This window comes from Equus asinus, chromosome 17 (genome assembly GCF_041296235.1).
Source record: "Equus asinus isolate D_3611 breed Donkey chromosome 17, EquAss-T2T_v2, whole genome shotgun sequence".
NCBI lineage: Eukaryota > Metazoa > Chordata > Mammalia > Perissodactyla > Equidae > Equus > Equus asinus.
In genome coordinates, this window is record NC_091806.1 from 41,822,819 (window position 1) to 41,844,576 (window position 21,758).

General features: G+C 44.1%; 1 protein-coding gene across 2 annotated transcripts in view; it reads right to left on the bottom strand.

The window, feature by feature from the left end:
* Positions 1-21,758, bottom strand: part of PLAAT3 (phospholipase A and acyltransferase 3) — a 41,856-nt gene that overhangs the window by 9,528 nt on the left and 10,570 nt on the right. For both annotated transcript variants that reach the window (XM_044750030.2, XM_044750031.2), the window contains exons 3-4: positions 16,427-16,529; positions 12,374-12,642 (exon numbers count right to left, since the gene is read on the bottom strand). In XM_044750030.2, the coding sequence (XP_044605965.1) occupies positions 12,374-12,642; positions 16,427-16,529 (372 nt within the window). The remainder of the gene's footprint in view (positions 1-12,373; positions 12,643-16,426; positions 16,530-21,758) is intronic.

The window sequence follows — 21,758 nt, forward strand, 5'->3', positions numbered from 1 at the left end:
AGGGGGTGCCCGGACTTCCCATAGACATGCTTGGGGACTGGGTGGAGCTCCAACACCCGACTCTGAGGCCCAGGGGAACGCTCCAGGGTCCCGCACACCCCCAGCAGGGAGGGCCTCTGCTCGCCATTGGCAGGGAGGCCCCGCCCAGCATCCAGAACACCAGGAAGCTCCCTAGAGCAGAATTCCCCACAAGGCAGCAGCTTACAAACCACCGCCAGGCCCACGGACTCTGGCCATGTCCTAGATGAGGCAAGGGGCTCCCAGAGATCCCGTGAGAGTGGAGTGGGGCAGAGTGGAGCTCTGGTGAAACGGCTACGTAGCCCAGGGGGGAACTCCAGGTTCCTACAGCAGCCTCAGTGAAAGCCTCTGCACAGCACTAGTGGAGAGGTCCTGACTGGCAATCGCAAGGCAGGAAGGCCCTGGGGCAAAAGTAGCACAGCCAGGTGAGCTAACAACAGACTGCAGAAGATACCCATAGCTCTGCTGGGACCTATAGTGGACAAGTGTGATCTTGTGGGCTCTGTTTGAGACAAAGCAGCGATTATAGGTGATCCTGCTCCTGGCTGCTGGGAAAGCCCACAACACCACTGCAGACCACAAGGAGGGAGCACGTCTAAGTGGGCTGCAACAGTAGGCACCAGCAGCCTGAGGCCTCCTTGCGATTGCCCCCACAACTGATGAGGGACCCCACAGGACCACTGTGACTACGAGGAGGGGTCCAGGTCCAGTCAGTAACAGCTGACAGAGTTCCTGGTTGGTGCAGTCTAAACAGCTGCCCCCACACACACACCAGTCGCAACAAGTGGAAGCAGCGACTAAACTCTATCTCTATGCGGAGGCACAAATCCACACCATCAAGCAGTATGAAAAAATATATTAAATCTCCAGAACAGAAGGAAAATGATAAGCACCCAGAAAACAATCCCAAAGACAATGAAATCTATAACCTAAATGACAATGATTTCAAAACTGCCATTATTAAAAAATTCAACGAGTTAAAAGAGAATTCAGATAGACAACTCAATGAGTTCAGGAGCTATGTCAAAAGAGCTTGACACTATAAAGAAGAACCAATTAGAAATACTGGAGATGAAGAACACAATGGAGGAGATTAAGAAAAATCTGGACTCCCTGAACAGTAGGGTCGATAATATGGAGGACAGAATTAGGAATTTGGAGGATAGGAATATAAAAATGCTGCAGGCAGAGGAGGAGAGAGAACTAAGACTAAAAAGAAATGAAGAAACTCTCCGAGAATTATCCGACTCAATTAGGAGATGCAACATAAGGATTATAGGTATACCAGAGGGAGAAGAGAAGGAGAAGGGGGCAGAAGGCCTGTTCAAAGAAATAATAGCTGAGAACGTTCCAAACTTGGGAAGAGAGATGGAACTTCATGTGACAGAAGCCAATAGATCTCCAAACTTTATTAACACAAGAAGACCAACCCCAAGGCATATAGTAGTGAAACTAGCAAAAGTCAACGACAAAGAGAAAATACTAAGGGCAGCCAGGCAGAAGAAAATAACTTACAAAGGAAACCCCGTAATGCTATCAGCAGATTTCTCAGGAGAGACCTTACAGGCTAGAAGAGATTGGAATGAAATATTCAAAACTCTGAAGGACAAAAACCTGCAGCCAAGAATACTCTACCCAGCGAAAATATCCTTCAAATACGATGGAGAAATAAAAACTTTCCCAGATAAACAAAAGTTAAGGGAGTTCATCGCCACAAAACCTCCTCTTCAAGAACTGCTCAGGAGGAACCTCAGTCATGAAAAATCAAAAAAAGGAAAGGGGTGACAAAATCCAGAACAAAGGAGATAAGCAGAAGGACAATAACACAAAGTAACAGCTCTCCATCAGGACAAAATGCAAAAGAACCAGAAAACAAGTGATAAAATGGCAACAGTAGGCCCCCACATTTCAATAATCACTCTAAACGTGAATGGATTGAACTCTCCAATCAAAAGACACAGAGTGGCAGGATGGGTCAAAGAAGAAGATCCAACAATATGCTGCCTCCAGGAAACACACCTCACCCCAAAGACAAACACAGACTCAGAGTGAAGGGATGGAGAACAATACTCCAAGCCAATAATGAACAAAAGAAAGCAGGTGTCGCTATACTAATATCAGACAAGGTAGACTTCAAAGCAAAACAGATAAAGAAAGACAAAGAGGGGCAGTATATAATGATAAAAGGGACACTCCACCAAGATGACATAACACTTATAAATATATACGCACCTAACACAGGAGCACCAAAAGTCATACAGAAACTATTAACAAAACTAAAAGGACAATACAATAATAGTAGGGGACCTCAACACTCCATTAACACCAATGGACAGATAATCCAGACAGAAAATCAACACGGAAATTATAGAATTAAATGAAAAATTAGATCAGATGAACCTAACAGATATATATAGGACACTTCATCCAAAAACAGCAGGTTACACATTCTTCTCAAGTGCGCATGGAACATTCTCAAGGATAGACCATATCTTGGGAAACAAAGCAAGCATCAATAAGTTCAAGAGGGTTGAAATAATATCAAGCATCTTTTCTGATCACAATGCTATGAAACTAGAAATCAACTACAAGAATAAAGCTGGGAAAGGGCCAAAAATGTGGAGACTAAACAACATGCTACTGAACAAACAATGGATTATTGAAGAAATTAAAGAAGAAATCAAATATTATCTGGAGACAAATGAAAATGAAAACACACCGTACCAAATGATTGGGATGCAGCAAAGGCAGTCCTAAGAGGGAAATTCATTGCAATACAGGCTCACCTCAACAAGCAAGAAAAATCTTACATAAACAACCTCAAATGACACCTAAAAGAATTAGAAAAAGAAGAACAAACAAAGCCCAAAGTCAGTAGAAGGAGGGAAATAATAAAAATTAGAGCAGAAATAAATGATACTGAAATAAAAAAGACAGTAGAAAGGATCAATGAAACAAAGAGTTGGTTCTTCGAAAAAATTAACAAAATCGACAAACCCTTCGCCAGACTCACTAAAAAAAAAAGAGAGAAGTCTCAAATAAATAAGATTAGAAACGAGAGAGGAGAAATCACAACAGATACCGAAGAAATACAAAGGATCATAAGACAATACTATGAAAAACTATATGCCAACAAATTTGAAGAAATGGATAAATTCCTAGACTCATGCAACCTACCCAAACTGAATCAGGAAGAAATAGAGAATCTGAATAGACCAAGCACAAGTAAAGAAATAGAAACAGTAATCAAAAACCTCCCCAAAAATAAGAGTCCAGGACCAGATGGCTTCTCTGGAGAATTCTACCAAGCATTCAAAGAAGATTTAATACCTATCCTTCTCAAACTGTTCCAGAAAATAGAGGAAGATGGAGCACTCCCTAATACATTCTATGAAGCCAACATCACCCTGAACCCCAAACGAGACAAGGACAACACAAAGAAGGAAAACTACAGGCCAATATCACTGATGAACATAGATGCAAAAATCCTCAACAAAATTTTGGCAAACCGAATACAGCAATATATCAAAAAGATTATACACCATGATCAAGTGGGATTTATACCAGGGACACAGGGATGGTTCAACATCCGCAAGTCAATCAACGTGATTCACTACATTAACAAAATGAGAAACAAAAACCACATGATCATCTCAATAGATGCAGAGAAAGCATTTGACAAGATCCAACATCCATTTATGATAAAAAACCCTCAATAAAATAGGTATAGAAGGAAAGTACCTCAACATAATAAAGGTCATATATGACAAACCCACAGCCAACATCATACTCAACGGACAAAAACTGAAACCCATCCCTCTCAGAACAGGAACAAGACAAGGGTGCCCACTTTCACCACTCTTATTCAACATAGTACTGGAGGTTTGGGCCAGAGCAATTCGGCAGGAAAAAGAAATAAAAGGAATCCAAATAGGCAACGAAGAAGTAAAACTCTCGCTGTTTGCAGACGACATGATCTTATATATAGAAACCCCCAAAGAATCCATAGAAAAACTATTAGAAACAATCAACAACTACAGCAAAGTTGCAGGGTATAAAATCAACATACATAAATCAGTAGCATTTCTATATGCTAACAATGAACTAACAGAAAAAGATCTCAAGAACTCAATCCCATTCACGATCACAACAACAAGAATAAAATACTTTGGGATAAATTTAACCAAGGAAGTGAAAGACCTATACAACGAAAACTACAAGACCTTCTTGAAAGAAATCGAAGACGACATAAGGAGATGGAAAGACATTCCATGCACATGGATTGGAAGAATAAACATAGTTAAAATGTCCATACTACCTAAAGCAATCTACAGATTCAACGCTATCCCAATCAGAATTCCAGTGTCATTCTTTAGAGAAATTGAACAAAGAATCCTAAAATTCATATGGGGCAACAAAAGACCCCGAATTGCTAAAGCAATCCTGAGAAAGAAGAACAAAGCTGGAGGCATCACAATCCCTGACTTCAAAACATACTACAAAGCTACAGTAATCAAAACAGCATGGTACTGGTACAAAAACAGGTGCACAGATCAATGGAACAGAACTGAAAGCCCAGAAATAAAACCACGCATCTCTGGACAGCTAATCTTTGACAAAGGAGCTGAGGGCCTACAATGGAGGAAAGAAAGTCTCTTCAACAAATGGTGCTGGGAAAAGTGGACAGCCACATGTAAAAGAATGAAAATCAACCAATCTTTTTCACCATTTACTAAAATAAACTCAAAATGGATCAAAGACCTAAAGATTAGGCCTGAAACAATAAGTCTTCTAGAAGAGAATATCAGCAGTACACTCTTTGACATCAGTTTCAGAAGAATCTTTTCAGACACCATAACTCCTCAGACGAGGAAAACAATAGAAAGAATAAACAAATGGGACTTCATCAGACTAAAGAGTTCTTCAAGGCAAGAGAAAACAGGATTGAAACAAAAAAACAGCCCACTAATTGGGAAAAAATATTCACAAGTTATTTATCCAACAAAGGGTTAATCTCCATAATATACAAAGAACTCACACAACTCAACAATAAAAAATCAAACAACCCAATTACAAAATGGGCAGGGGACATGAACAGACATTTCTCCAAAGAAGATATACGGATGGCCAATAGACACATGAAAAGATGCTCATCATCACTAATCATCAGGGAAATGCAAATCAAAACTACACTAAGATATCACCTTACACCTGTTAGAATGGCAAAAATATCCAAAACCAAGAGTGACAAATGTTGGAGAGGCTGTGGAGAAAAGGGAACCCTCATACACTGTTGGTGGGAATGCAAACTGGTGCAGCCACTATGGAAAACAGCATGGAGATTCCTCAAAAAGTTAAGAATAGAAATACGTTATGACCCAGCCATCCCACTACTGGGTATCTATCCCAAGAACCTGAAATCAGCAATTCCAAAAGTTCCATGCACCCCTATGTTCATCGCAGCATTATTCACAATAGCCAAGTCATGGAACCAACCTAAGTGCCCAGCAACTGATGATTGGATAAAGAAGATGTGGTGTATATATATATATATACAATGGAATACTACTCAGCCATAAAAAAGGACAAAGTTGTCCCATTCACAACATGGATAGACCTTGAGGGTATTATGTTGAGTGAAATAAGCCAGACAGAGAAAGACAAACTCTGTATGACTCCACTCATAGGTGGTAGTTAACATATGGACAAAGAGAACTGATCGGTGGTTGCCAGGGGAAAGGGGGGTGGGGGAGGGCACTAGGAGTGAAGTGGTGTACCTACAACATGACTAATAATGATGTACAACTGTAATTTCACAAGGATGTTAACTTTCATAACCTTAATAAAAAAAATCTAAAAAAAAAAAAAGAGTTAGAACTAGGCAGGAAAGTTGGAATTGCAAAATTCTTGTCTTGTTTTGGGGGAAGGTTTATGTACCAATTAGCTCAAGATTTTTATAAAATAAAAAAGTTTAATACTAAAAATTTTAAGGGCAGCTTAGGAGAATAAAAACAATGTAGGAAATCAAAGCCAATAAGGAGAATTTTAAAAGAAAGATCTCATAAAGAAAATAAATAAAATGGCAAGAATAAATCCAAATATATCAATAATCAAAATAACTGTGAATGAATTAAATGCCCCTGTAAAAGAGAAAAAAAAAAAAAGGATGAAAATGTGGACTTGGTACCCAAAACCCACATCCTTACATGATGCTGCCCTTGATTCTCTAAGCACAGAGCTTGCCTGGATTGTGTATGTTGTGGCTGCTAAAACTCCTATGTGACCAATGTAGAGAAGAATGTGGAGGTCTTCCCTGGTATATATATGTGTATATATATTGGCACTGCCCATGCTTATCTGGGCCACAAATATGTCCAGCATAGATGTGTGAAACGGCGGGAAATGCACCAGTGTGACTAACATCACAAGGTACCCAGAACTGACGTTCTCAGCAGCCAGAATGCATGGAAAGTAATAAAAAGAAACTTGAACGAAACCGGAGTTGGGAAGGCCAGTAGGGGGAGCTCTCATGCCCTGTCATACATCATCAATTACACCAAACAGGAAAAGATGGACAGGAAGTAAAACTACTTGACTACTGAAGGAATATTTCTCTCCTCTCGGGGCAGCAGCTCAGCCAATGAGAAACAAACACCACAGCTCAGCCAATGAGAAGCTGTTGCCGCCCTGAACTGTTCCTTTCCCCCAATGGACTTTCCTTTAGCACAGCCCCTCCCACTCCCCCTTTTTCTCTATAAAGGCAGCTCCCCTCCTTTCTCTTCTGGATTTGCCTGCGGTTTGCCACAGCACGCACATCCTGCTTTGCAATTCTTTTGGCTATCCCCAAATACACCCATTTTGAGATAAAACAACAGGCAAATTTGCTTTTTTAGTTGACAGCACGATGACAAAAGTTCGGATGAAGCTACTGGACCTGAGGTTCCATTGCCGGTCAGTCTTCAGACCTTCCTCTTAAAGGTGATTAGGCATGACTCTGTGGCAGCTGTGGTTCTGTTCGGCTAACTTGCTAGGGAACCTGCATAAAACCACTCGTATCCAGCATTTTCCTTCCTATACTATGTGTCAGGGCGGGAGAAACGGTTTGCCGATAATGGAGGAAGCACAATATGCCCCGAGTTACAGAACCTCATAGGGTGAGAACAAATGCTGATGCAGCTGGTTCGTACAAAGAATAGTCTGTCCAGGAAAGCAACAATAACCTCATTGTTTACGGTCATGCTTTGTACAGAGTCAAAGAGTATAATTAAATACAAGAAAGTGGTACCTAGTTAGTCCTGATGGTGCAAATTTTACAAGGAAAGAATCTGCCTAAGAATCAGCGCTACCTTCAGGCGCCATTGATGATTTTCTTGTTAAAAGGCTGATGGGTCCAGCCCACCCACGGGGCTGAAATTACAGTTCTGATCTTGAAAATGGGCGACATGGTGTGCATCACAGGTCTTAAATCAGAATATTATGAAAGAGAAAAAGTCCCTCATTAGAAATGCTAAGAAATCTGCCATTTTTTAAAGCAGGCAAACTGGAATTCTATCAGACTGCAGACAATTAGCTGTTAATGCTAGACAGCTCCTCTGAGTGAAGCCCCTATTTAGTGAAGCCTGAACTGTTTCTGGGGAAAAAACAAATTCTGTGTTTTCTTCACTTTCAGCAATGTTCTAAGTGGATAAAAGAGAAAATGAGAAGAACAGTGTCATTCTGAAGGCAATTGAATTTAGACTATGAGAGGTTAAAAAATAAAAATGGTTACAAAATATTTGTATAGCAATTTGCTTTGTTTAGAGTAATTTAAAAATAATACCCTGCAATTTATCCAGATTTATGTAATATACATACTGCCATTGGCCACATCTTTGATTTCCATTTATCTAAATATTTTATCTGACACTGAATAGACTTAAGTATGAATGTAGCTCCTAGTTGCTTTTTTTTTAAGTAGTATTAAATATGGAAGCTTATTTACGAAAGCTTACTAAATATACCTTTTTGAAGCCTGAGTATTTTTAAGTAGGTGTCAGGCAGGAGAATCTATTTTAAACATTCTTATGCATGCAAAGCACAAACTACATTTTAAACTACAGTTTCAATCCGTCACTTGCCTTTCTGACCAGGAGGTTAGAGGAGTCACAAACTTCAGTTAAAGGAAACCTAGTCTGCTTCAAAGAGCCCAAAGCAACAACAAATGACGGACCAGATTCTTAAAGACCAAAATGCGTTCATGAGTTAAATGGAAAGGAGAAGGGCTGCTTCGACAGCACTTACAAAGGAAACCACTGCTGGACGTTTTCCTGTAGCTACTAACTCCACCGTCTCCAGTGAGATGGGACGTGGGTGGAAGTTACATTTTAATGTGGCCACCCCGTGTATTGTGATCATTACTCACGGAGCCAGTAGTTCTCAACTGGCACAGCTTTGCCCCCTGGGGGAACTGAGCCAACATCTACAGACATTTTTGGTTCTTACACCTGGGGATCAGGGAGGGAGTGCTGCTGGCACGCAGTGGGTAGAGACCAGAGACACTGCTCAACCCCCTGCAGGGCACAGGGCAGGTCACAACAATGAGGAATTATCTTCACTGTCAATGGCCCCAAATGTCAATAGCACTGAGGTTGAGGAACTCTCATCGTAGGCCAAGAAATGAAAGAGGAAATCTTTGGAAGATGGCACCTCTGTTCATTTTGTAGTCGATTCTGGTTTCCTTTTCTGTGGTGGGGTCCAGAAGAATTGTTTATGCTGTTTTATTGTTGTTGTGTTGCCATCGTTCTGCCACTTTTGGGTGGACGGGTAGGTGCACAGGGCTAACGCCATAGGAAGAAACGTGTGATGCGTCCAATTTGTATTGTTTCATTTTGCAAGAAGAGTTGAATTATTGTTTATCAAAAGAGTAAATGATAGAAAATATTTTTTAGTTATTTCACTATCTCAAGAGTTGGAATTGCACTTAATTACTCTAAATATTATTCATGCCTGGTGACATACGTATTTTACTAAATTATGCGACAATTTTGCATTGATACAAAATATTCTACTTACATAAACTTGTGAACCTGTTCTTTCATCTGCTTAGTTTAGTTTAGTGATTAATAATCACTAAAGAATAACTAAAAATGAAATGATTAGGAGATATCTTATAAATCTATCAAATCTTCCTAATGCAGCACCTTGAATTTCATAGGGTATTTTATGGCTTCACAAGTTTGCAGCATAATCCTTTTTTTTTTTTTTTTGGTGAGGAAGATTGGCCCTGAGCTAGCATCCATTGTTGCCAATCTTCCTCTTTTTTTTGCTTGAGGAAGACTGTCACTGAGCTAACATCTGTGCCAATCCTCCTCTATTTCATGTGGGATGCTGCCATAGCATGGCCTGAAGAGCAGTGCTAGGTCCGCACCCTGCATGTGAACCCATGAACCCAGGCCACCAAAGCAGAGTGCGCAAACTTAACCACTATGCCACTGGGCCAGCCCCTGTAGCATAAATCTTTATGTGGAGTTTACTGCTGCATAGGAGTATGGAAATTTACCTGAAGTAGAAGCCATGCATGAGTGAGGATCTCAATTTTGCGGCAATATCACCAATGATGAAATCAGATTTATTTAGCATAAGTTTCTCTTTTTCATGCTGATATTGTCACTGCTACTTTTTTTAAAAAAGAACTTCTATTATACCTAAGTCTATCAATAAATGTTAGTTTTCCAATTTAAAAAGATAATTAAATAGAAAACAGGCGAGAGACAATAAGAAAATCAGAGGAGGGGCCGGCCCGGTGGCACAGCAGTTAAGTGTGCACATTCCACTTTGGTGGCCCCGGGTTCACCAGTTCAGATCCCAGGTGCAGACATGGCACCGCTTGGCACACCATGCTGTGGTAGGCATCCCACATATAAAGTAGAGGAAGATGGGCACGGATGTTAGCTCAGGGCGAGTCTTCCTCAGCAAAAAGAAGAGGATTGGCAGCAGTTAGCTCTGGGCTAATCTTCCTCAAAAAAAAAAGAAAGGAAAAGAAAAGAAAATCAGAGGAGCGGTCTTAGGGGTCCAACATCCAAATAATAGGAGTTCCAGAATGAGAGAAGAGAAAATAGAATTTCCCAGAACTGAAGGAATGGGGTGTCCAGATTGAAAGGAGCCATCAAGTGCCCAGCACAACACATGAAAACAGATCCACACAAGGTCTATCACAGTGATATTTCAGAACACTGAGGATAAAGAGAAGATTCTACAAGCTTCTGGAAAGGAAAAACAGGTCACATACAGAGGGTCAAAGGTCAGAACGCTTTCAGACTTCTCGACAATAATAGCATAAGCTAGACAACAATGGAGCGATGCCTTCAAAATTTTGAAAAAAAGTTATTTTCCGCCTAGAATTCTATATCCAGCCAAACTATCAATCAAAATATGAGGGGGAAATGAAGACATTTTCAGGCAGGCAAGGTCTTTTTAAAATGCATCCTTTCTCAGTAAGCTATTAGAGGATGTATTCCACCAAAACAAGGGAGTAAACCAGGAAAGAGAAAGATGAGAGCTACAGAAGATAAAAGCATTAATAGGAGAGAGAACTGAAGGGGATCTCTGGGGTGCTGGTAAAGAGAGATACCAGGATGGCAGCTGTGCATCGCCAGGTGCGACTCAAGACAAATGTTTTGAAGGCCATTATCCCCAAGAGATAGATGTGTTGAGTGGCATCGTCCTCCAGATTCCTTCTTTGGTTGCATCACCTTTTCAAGCGGAGGTACTAATGAGGTTCTTCTCCTGGCCCTGCCCACTGGCTTCCCCAAAGGAGGCTCTTAGGAACTCTCAGGGAAGTTGAAGCCAGACTGACTCAGAAGCTCTCGGAGTCTTCACCAAACGTTGGCAATATTGCCCTTTCCTTATCTAGCTAGATGTATACTTGCTATTCCTACACTTTTATGTTAATCACCTTTCACATTCATATATATACATAGAGGGAGACAACAATAATAACACAACTGACTGAAGGAAAAAAATAAGAGAATGCCCACTGGAAAAGATCGCATAGCTCATCACAGAGATGACTAGGTAACCAACATGGGGGTGAGTGTCGTAAACAGCTGGTTATCAGCAAAAGAGGAAAGCTGGGAGTGATTCTTGGAGGTGGTGCTGGTGAATGACTCGCCATCACGTCACTGCGGCCCAGAGAGGCCAGTGGACAAGGCACTGGGTGAACCGAGAAAAAGAATGAAGATGAGGACAATTACGACACCTCTACTGCTACAATTTATTGTGTGCTTTCTGAGCTGGCACTCTGCTCAGCATAAAGATGCTCTTATTGAATTCATACAATAACCCTCCAGGATCAGCATTATCATTTCTTTTACCAAGGTTTCGAGAACTTGAATAAATCTGCCAAGTTCATAAAGCTGGCAAAAGGCAGAGCCCAGATCCAGCCCAGGTCTGCCCGACTCCAGGATCCCATGCCCGTGACCACCTCCCCGAACAAGAAAGAGACCACATCTCCAAAAAATTAAAAAGTAATAAAAATAAACAATCTGGCAGATCTTAACCTCCTCATTCATTGAAACAAAAAATCCTACTTTTTGCATCGACAGGCCTCTAAGAACTTTTCCAAACAATATTCTCGCCAAGAAAAAAAATTGGTGTCAAAGGTGCAGAAAGGGAGAGAAGATGAGAGAGAATGAGAAGGAAGCTAGTTACTCAGGAGAAAAAGAGATTCAAAAAACAGAGGGAGCAGGGCCACAGTCAAACTAAGTAAATGAACAAAAGTGCATCCCAAGGGCCCCTGGACTGACCCTGGGGTTTCAGCGGGGCTGAGGACAGTGTTTTTATAAGCATGAAAAGCTGTGTCAAACAAACCTGGACTTCAAATCCCACGTCTGCTACAAAGTCAGCACCGTTGCAGACAAACCCCAGGAAAAGACAAGCCCCAGGTCTGGAGACTCGACACAGATTCGTTTGATGAAACGAATGGCCGTCGACAAGCTATTTAAGTGCTGGGAGCCTCGGTTTCCCCATCTGTAAAGCGGGCATAATAAAAACTGCCTCTGGGGCTGTGGGAAGGGTCCATCTCAGGGCTGGTCGGCCAGAGAGGCAGGCTCAGCAACCAGGCTGACCGTCATGGCTATGACTCACGTCCTCGGCCGGCGCCCCCTAACAGCACTGGTCTGCGGTGCCAACTTGCTGGTCTCCCCACCCCCGTCCCCACCCCGACAGTGACGTCCTCAAGGGCAGGGATTCTGTCTCTGACATTTTGTCTCGCTCACACCTCTGTCTCCACCCCAGCACAGCCCAGGCTGACACCCAGCCACTGTCAGCTGAGGGAACAGTCTGGGTCCAGGGGACGGGACACAGGCTGAGGACGCACCTGGTCGCTGCGGGGCACTCCGTAGCGCAGCTCGTTCACAAAGTGCTCGCAGTTCTCGCTGGTCAGCTTGTACAGCACCTCCTGCCCCACCAGCTCCTCCGCCCGCTGGATGATTTTGCTGGGAGGCAGCGGCGAGTACTTGTCATCGTGTTTGTTATTGACCTGGTACTTGTCCCTCCCGGCCACATCATACAGCAGTTCCTTCTTCACTATGGCCTTGTCAGTCAGGGTAGACATGATGCTGGCCGCACCAGCTCCCGCGATTTCACCTGTGGATTCACACAGAGGAGACAGGGACTTCAATCCTGGGCAGGCCCGCGCGGGCCCCCAGCCAGGCATCCACCCTTGCCACTATCCACAAAGGAATAAGCAGGTGTGGAAGACTCAAAGGGGAAGGATCGGACACATGCTGTGTGGCTTTGGAGAAGGCGTTTGCTGTCTCTGGGCCTTGGCTTTCTTATCTGAAATGAGGAGTAGTGAAGTTCCATGACTGGCCGTGATCTTTTTTTAACCTAGAGAAGCTGGTCTTCTACATCCTGTGACACTCAGTGGGACTCTCGGTTATGCAAATATGGGCCCTGAGCACCCCCATCTCCCTGGGGGAATAGAATGTGACCTTTGGTGATTCCATCAAGGCTACACTTCCTTAACATATGCGAAGCTGATCACTGCAGAAAAGCTGGACAATCGTGGAGACGGCACTTGGATAAGGCAAACAATCCATGACTGAATTTAGGGAAACGTCAGACCGGGCAGGATGCATCGTGGTTAAACACAGAGAATAGAGAGTCGACAGCCAGGGTTTGAGTCCCACCTCCCCCATTACCTGCTGTGTGACCTTGGGCAAGTTGCTTAACTTCTCTGAGTCTCCGTTCCTTGTAGAATAGGGACAATGACAGTCCCTACCTGTCCCTAGGGTACCACACAGGGAGCTGTGGATTAAAGAGTTGGCAATGCACAGTGCCTTCACCAGGGCCTGTGAAGTACAGGGCAGTGCCCTGCAGTGTCGGCTGTCATTATTATTGGGGTTGTTCTCTACGCTGCCTTCCAATTCTCATTTCTACCATTTTCTCATTAGCGTGAGGTTAGCCCTCCTCGCCTCACCTGTTTCCCAAGATTCCTGCGAAGCTCGAGTAAGAAGATGCAGGTAGAGCATCTTTTCCCTTTAAAGAGCATCCCTCACCCAGTGATGGGTGGTACCTGTCCACCCAGATCCCTGTCATGCCTTCCCCTGCCCCTTGGCCACCAGTTAGACCCACTCAGTGCAGAGAGTCAATCAATACTTAGGCCCTACCCCGTGCCAGGCCTTGTCCAAGGTGCTGGAGACAGTGGCGTGAACTAGACACCACACCTGCCCTCAAGTAGCTCACATTCTAGTGAAAGGACACTGACAATGAACAAGAGAGAAAATGAGACACTTTCAGGTGCTGAAAATGCTCCAGAGAAGAAGAAAGACAGTAACACAGGAGAGGATAACGAGGGGAGGCTGCTCTGGCTCCGGCTGGGGAAGGCCACCTTGGGAATGGTCACGTGAGTTGACAATTGAATGATGAGGGGGAGGCAGCTGAAAGCCAGGGAGAGCATCGCAAGAAGAAGGAAAAGCAAGGGCAAAGAGCTCAGGGAGGAAAGAGCGTGGCATGTTCCAGAGGCTGCAAGGAGGCCAATGTGGCTGAAGTCTGGGGACCCGGGAGGAGGGAAGACACCGAGGAGGGTCAGAGAGGCAGCAGGAGCCAGACCATGCCACGCCTCACACGCCACACACAGACTGATCTTATTCTACGTCTGATGGAAATGCCAAACCAGAATTCTAAGGAGAAGAGTGATATAATCAGCTTTATACTTTAGACCGATCACGCTGGCTGCCCAGTGAAGCAGGGACTGACCATAAGTGGGCAAGAGGCAGAGAGACCAACCGGGAGCCACGGTGGAATCAGATGAAGGAAGATGTAGCTTATAGCAGGACACAAGCAATGGAGATGATGAGAAGTGATCAGATCCGGAGGCAGTTTTGGAGATAAAGCCAACAGAGTTTCCTCATGGCTTAGCTATGGGGTGAAAAGGATCAAGAATGCTGCCTAGATTTTTGGCCTGAGAGCTGGATGGTGTCATCCACCAGAGCCTTCCATGTGGGGCATGTCAAGTTCAACACGCCAATTAGACACCCAGGTGGAGATGCCAAGTAGTCAAGAGGTTATACAAGCCTGTAGCTGAGCAGGGAGGCCTAAGCTGCGGACATGGGCTTGGACTATATGGACAAATAGAAGGCATGAGAAGGGGCCGGCCAGGTGGTGTAGCGGTTAAGTTTGTGCGCTCCGCTTTAGCAGCCCGGGGTTCACCGGTTCAGATCCCGGGCACAGACCTATGCACTGCTTATCAAACCATGCTGTGGCAGGCAGCCCACATATAAAATAAAGGAAGATGTGCACAGATGTTAGCTCAGGGCTAATCTTCCTCAAAAAAAAAGGAAGGCATTGGAAGCCAGGGGACCCAATGAGGTCACCTGGGGAAAGTAAGGATTAGTGATATGGGAGAGGAGGATCCCACACAGGAGACCGAGAAGGAAAGGCCCAGTGGGAGAGGAAGAAAGACAGGTGCCAGGTGAAGAACAGAGAGGTCACTTGTGTCAAGTGCTGCAGAGAAGCTGTGACCAGAAAATCAACCCTTGGCTTTGTCAAGACATGGAGGGTCTTTTGGTGGCCTTGATAAGAGCTGTTCCAGGAAGGGGTGAAACAGACAGCCTGGTGGAGGGAACTGAATTGAGAATAGGAAGTGAGGAATCGGTGATGGCCATGGTAGACAAGAGACCTGCTCTTTGGGGAGTTGGCTGGAGAGGATGTGAGGTCTGGGGGTGTTTGTTTTATCAACAGGAGATATTACATGGTTTCTATGCCGATAGGAATAACCTAGTAGAGAGGGAGACGATGATAATACGGAGGGAGGCAGGGAATTTGAGGAGCAAAGTGCTTATGAAAGTAACAGGTGGGGGTCCAGGACCCACATATAAGGGCTGGCTTTCTAAATGAGGGCAGGGGCACTGTGCATTTTAACAGAACAAAAGGCAGATTATGTGGGGACAGGTATTGGTGGTTTAGTTAATCAGGGGTGGGGAAGATGACATCTACTCTGGTTACTCCTGATTTCTCTATAAGGACAGCGGGAGGCCATTAAAGGGATGAGTGAGAGACATATCCAAGAATGTCCACAGCAACTGTGTTCACAGTGACCGAAAATTGGAACCAATCTGACGTCCATCAGCAGAAGAATGGATGACAAATTGAGATGTATTCATATAATGGAAAACCCACAGCAACGAAAAAATACAAACGATTACCACTCAACGTGGATGACTCTCACGGGCCCAGCAAAAGAACCCAGGCCAGACTGTGATTCCTCTCACATGAAGTTCCGAACAAACAAAACTAACCGATGGCAGGAGAAGCTAGAATAGTGGTTGCCTCTAGGGAGGGGAGAGGATATCGAGGAAGAACGCAGGATTAGGGTAGGCAGAATGTTCTAGATCTTGATCTGGGTCATTGTCACATGGATGGATACATTTTTTAAAAATTCACTGACTATACACTTTATTACATTTGTGCACTTTACTGTATTTATATTATACCTCAGTGTGAATAAAAAGTTTAAGAAAGGGAGTGGGGAATTCTCACAACATTTCTCCAAGTCAAGTATTCTTAGCCTCATTTACAGATAAGGAAACCGAGGCTGGAGAGTAGAAACTGGGTTCATAGCCAAGTCTGCTGCCCAAAAACCGATACCTTAAGAGTTGAACGTGGTTTATCCAAAACCATGGTATATAAACCCATAAAAGCAGAGCTGCCCCCTGGGAAGCCCATCTCAGGCCCTCTATAGAACCCCTAGGGTTCCAAGGAGCAGAGTTTGAAAACCACTGCCCCACACCAAACTGCCTTCTTGTAGCACCCAGGAACCACCCGCCAGTCGGGAAGCAAGGAGAATGTTGGGGCCACCTGTTACCCACAGCTCCGCCATCTCCCTCTCCTCCCAGCCCCAGCACAGTGGAAGCCCAGGCGTCCTTACTTGGGGGGGCCAGGTGGATCACATATCCATCGCCAACGTAGATGGCCCAGTGTCTGTAGAAAGGGCGGAAAATTTCAATCAGGTCTCCAGGCTTGGGCTCCGGCTGCAACACCAAGAAGAGGACTGTCAGAGGTGACAGGAGCGAGAACTGGGAACCAGGTTGCAAAGGCTGGGGGCCCTGCCAGAGGATGTCAAACCGGGAGGGTGAACCACAGACACTCCCCAACCTAGCCCAGTGGTTCTCTGGCAGAAATGTCCTCCTGGCTGCTCATCCTGATGATGAGGGGGTGTGTGTGAGTGTTAGTGTGAATGGACAAGTAAAGGCAAACACTGTCTCCTCTACACCGTACTCACACCAACACTTCCGACACCAGATATGTGGGTTTTCCAAGCAATTCAATTCTCAATAGACAAGGACTGGGGGTCCCACAGTTTACCTCAGTTCTGACACTAACTGCACAGGGTTAACACAGACCCCACAGGTTAAGGGCTCAGTCCCACGAGAGTGCCCGCCCCCCAGTTCAGCTGCCAGTCACAAGTCCTGTTGTCACCTGTGCTTCTGACCAACCAGCTATAAATCAGAGGTTCCCACAACCCCTCCTCAGACTCAATAATTAGCTAGAATGGCTCACAGAACTCAGGAAAATGGTTTACTTACTGGATTACCAGTTTATTATAAAGGATACAACTCAGGACCAGCCAGATGGAAGAGGTACATAGGACCAGGCATGTGGGAAGGCACACAGAGCTCACACGCCCTGCCCCGGCGTGCCACTCTCCCAGCACCTCCATGTGTTCACCAACCCAGAAGCTCTCTGAATCCCTCACGTTAGGGCTTTTTATAGAGGCTACATTACCTAAGCGTGATTGATTAAATCATTAGCCACTCGTGATTAACTCGGCCTCCAGCCCCTCTCCAGCCCCAGGGGGCTCGGAGGTGGGATGGAAGGTTCCAGCGCTCTAATCCCGGGTTGGTTGGCTGGCTCCTCTGGCTCCGAGCCCTCAACACCTCGTTAGCATAAACTCAGAAAAGGGTGAAAGGGGCTTGTTATGAATAACAAGAGACTCTCCTCTCACCCCAATCACTCAGGAAATTACAAGGGTTTTAGGAGCTCTGTTCCAGGAACTAGGGAGGAAGACCAAAAATATATTTCTTATCATATCACACTGAGTGCGGGTGTGGGACAGCGCATGTATGTGTGTGTGCCTGTGCCGGGGAAGGTAGCAAGGATGCTGAAATGCTGCTCAGAGCCCCACGCTGTTAGGGGAGCACGGAGCAGGGCTGGAGAAAACTTCCAGGAGGGTCAAGAGCACTTTCATTCAACGTTATTGAGGTGCCAGTAACAGACGTTGTGCTGAGTGCTAGGGGAGGGGGGAGGGGGTGGGGCAGGACTTCCGACTGGGACCAGCATTGGGGGGATGAGCTCCTCTGGTCCAACCCAGTCTTAAATCTTATCTCCTCTGTCCTTTGTAGTCTCCACTCGCAGTCACGGCCTCGTGCCCTTCAGTGCAGTGAAGAGCGGGGCGGGGGCTCTGGCTCTCCTGTTCTTAAAGCACAGACTCACAGGGGTTTGCCCACATCCCGCCACCACGCTCTGTGCGCCTGACAGATGCTCACCCTTGTGTGGCTTCCCTTGGGATGAAAACAATGGCCAGTGGGAACAGCCAATCACAACTCTACAAAGCCCGTGAAGCAGGGTCAATGGCAGTTCATTTCTATTTATAGAAACACTAAAACCACAAACAAGATGACATATAGTAGGAAAAAAAATCTTTTCACAGGAATTTTACAGATAAATCATGTATTCTTCTGCAGCAATTATAATTTATCTTCCAAAAACAAGGCACCCTGACCTTACTGAGAAGCTATTTCAGAACAAGGGACTCTGGTCGCAATTTAGGAATCCCATTTGTTTTCCAGAATGAAAGAAAAAAAAGGGGCCAGCCCCAGGCTGAGTGGTTAAGTTCCCTGGCTTAGGTGGCCCAGGGTTTCACTGGTTTGAATCCTGGGCCCAGACATGGCACCGCTCATCAAGCCATACTGAGATGATGTCCCACATAGCACAACTGGAAGGACCTACAACGAGAATATACAACCATGTACTGGGGGGGGGGGGGGGGGGGGTTGGGGAGAAGAAGAAAAAAAAAAGATTGGCAACAGATGTTAGCTCAGGTCCCAATCTTTATATATATATATATATATAAATTGTTTGGTGAGAGTTAGAGGATCTTCAAGGATCCCCCAAGGGGAATTTAACTGGGGGTCTCCACAAACAAGCAAGGCCGTAAAGACAAGACAGGGACCCAGCCCCCAGGGAGGCTACCAATTGCACAGTAGCACGTCAGTAACAAGGTGTCAAGTAACAGGCAGCCAGCAGGTGCACAGACCCAAGGAGTTCACCGTGCTCCAGACAAATATCAATGAAAGGAGACCTACACACAGAAACAGGGCTGGAAAAAAAATTCTTATTACGATGACCAACATACCTACAAAGAAACTCAGACTTTATAACACTAAACACCAAAAGATAAGGGACCAGCAAACGCATGATGCTAAGTGGAAGAAGCCATACCCACAAAGCAACGTCATGAATGATTCCAGTCATGTGTCATTCCAGAACAGGCATCACTTGACGACAGGAAAGCGATCAGTGATTGCCAGGGGCCAGGAGTAAGGAGAGGGGTTGACCACAGAGGGGTGTGAGGGAATTTGGGGGCAGTTCAACTCATGGTTATGCAATGGTAAGTGTTTATCAAAACTCATAGAACTGGGGCCAGCCCCGTGGCCGAGTGGTTAAGTTCGCACACTCCGCTTCAGCGGCCCAGGGTTCACAGGTTCAGATCCTGGGTGCAGAGCTACACACTGCTCATCAAGCCATGCTGTGGTGGCATCCCACATAGAAGAACTAGAATGACCTACAACTAGGATATACAGCTATGTACTGGGACTTTGGGGAGGAAAAAAGTGGCGGGGAGAAATTGGCAACAGATGTTAGCTCCAGACCGCTCTTCTTCACCAAAAAGCATACCTTAAAAAAAACCTCATAGAACCGAACTTAAAAGGGGTAAATGAGACCTTAATTTTTTTTAAAACAAATTTTTAAAAATAAAAATGAAAAAAATTTTAATGAATATCTACAGTTCGAAAGGAAAAAAGTTGTGATTTTTTAAATACTCAAGCAAACTGCCTGTCCCTTGTAAGGGGAAAAGACACAAATTTCCAAATACACACAAGTTCAAAATCTAATACCACTCAAGGACACTTCTTTTTCAAAATGAAGTGAAAGCAGGTGGACTCACTCATGGAGCCCTGTGCACTTGTTCGAAGTAAGGGCTCAATGTTCACATGGCAACATGGATAATCTTCAGACATAGTGCCAAGTGGAAAATGAGAATGAACTCTGCAACCCAATACCACTTATATAAATTAAAGATGCCCACACACAAACCAATAATGCACATCCTATAAGAACCAGACCTGAAAAAATACTTTTTAAAAAAACAACAACAAGAAAAAAATCATACAAACTAAAGTACATACATTAAACACATTAGGATGCTGGCCACTGGGAAGATGGGGTAAAAGACCATGATAAAAGGGAACCAAAGAAAACAAAACACACACACAAGAGAGGGCGCCTTGCAGGAACCAGAGAGCAGAGGGCGTCATGAAGTAAGGATATGAATAATTCTCTTTCACTGTCACTAACATCTAACTAGAGAAACAATTCCTTGATACACATAAGCCAACTCAGCTAAATAAAAATTAAGAACTCAAGAACTCGTGTTATAAAATTCGAAGTAGAACTACAGTCCATGAGCCAAATTTCTGCCTCTGCTTATTTTTGGATGCAAGCTAAGAATGGTTTTTCACATTTTTCAAATGGTTGGGGAAAAAGTCCAAAGAAAAAGACTATTTTGTGACACATGAAATTATATGAAATTCAAACTTCAGTGACTGTGAACTTTTACTGGCACACAGCCACACCCAATCATTGACATATGGTTGACGGCAGCCTTCTCTCTCCTAGAGTTGAATATTTGCAACAGAGATCGCATGGCTTGCAAAACCTAAAATCTTCACTATCTGGCCCTTTACAGAAAAAGTTTGCAGACTCCTGTTACAAAAGGATGGGCAGTGATGTCTCCCTCATTCAGCTTGATGCTCAGTCCTGGAATCCAATTGTATCACATTACCAGGCATTTCTTCCCCCAGGAACAGGGACCAGCAGGAAGCACCAGGAAGAGAGCAGCCTCTCCAGGGCAGGGCTGGGGGTGGGGATCCCCAGCCAGCACAGTAATCAGGGCTCTCCTGGCAACACAGATGATAACAATGGCAAAGCAGAGACTCTGCGCCCACGAGATTCCAGAACAAAACGTCTTTATTCTCCCCACAAAAGCAGAGTTACAAAGAGCTGTGTAACAGCCATTTTCCTTAACAAGCGAATTGAGGAACAATTTCTGGCCTCCAAAATTCACATTGGGAAAACAACCTAAACAACCATTAATAACGACCAATTAAATAAATTATCCTACATCCATAAGTACATACAGCCGTTAGAGAGAATAAGGTGGATTTACAAGAGCAGACACGGAAATAATCGAAAAAAGTAAGTTGAAAAATATTACTATCCCATTTTTGCTTAAAATACATTTTTATACATTTCCAGGCAAAATGTATTATACACTATGTATGATCTGAGGAAAATACACCAAACTGCTGCACAGTATATGGGGGGAGGGGTTCAGAGACTTTTTCCTTTTGTGTCATACTATTCTATTTTTTTACCAATATGAATTACTTTTATAATAAAATTTTTCAAAAGATTTTTAGATGAGGAAAAAAAATCCCTCATGTTGATGAACTTTCAGTGTTTAATTGGAGAACATGGTCATTATCTGTCACCAAAACCTCTTGCAACCATCTCCCGTCTGGTACCTGTAAATATGAGCATGCTGATGCTTAAAAATCAGCGACACTTAAATGCAACAAATAAAATCATAAAATAAATTTTAAAAGAACACAGATGGATATGTGTAGATCTTGGAATAGAGGAAGACGCTCTAAGGAGAAAAGCCAAAGTCAAAGGAATAAATGAAAAGACTAAAAGTTTTGACAAATAAAAATGGCAAGCAATAGGATATATTGGAGTATATGAGGAAGCCATTTTGTGTAAACCTAATTCGACCTGACCTTGTCTTTCCAAAAGGGCCTGACCGTGGCTGTTGAGCATGCATTGTATATCTGCTTTAGAGATTCCCTATGGCAAGAGCAAAGGCCCTTGAGATAAAGGTGCTACTTCTCTCCCCCTCCCAACGTTGGCATCTCCTT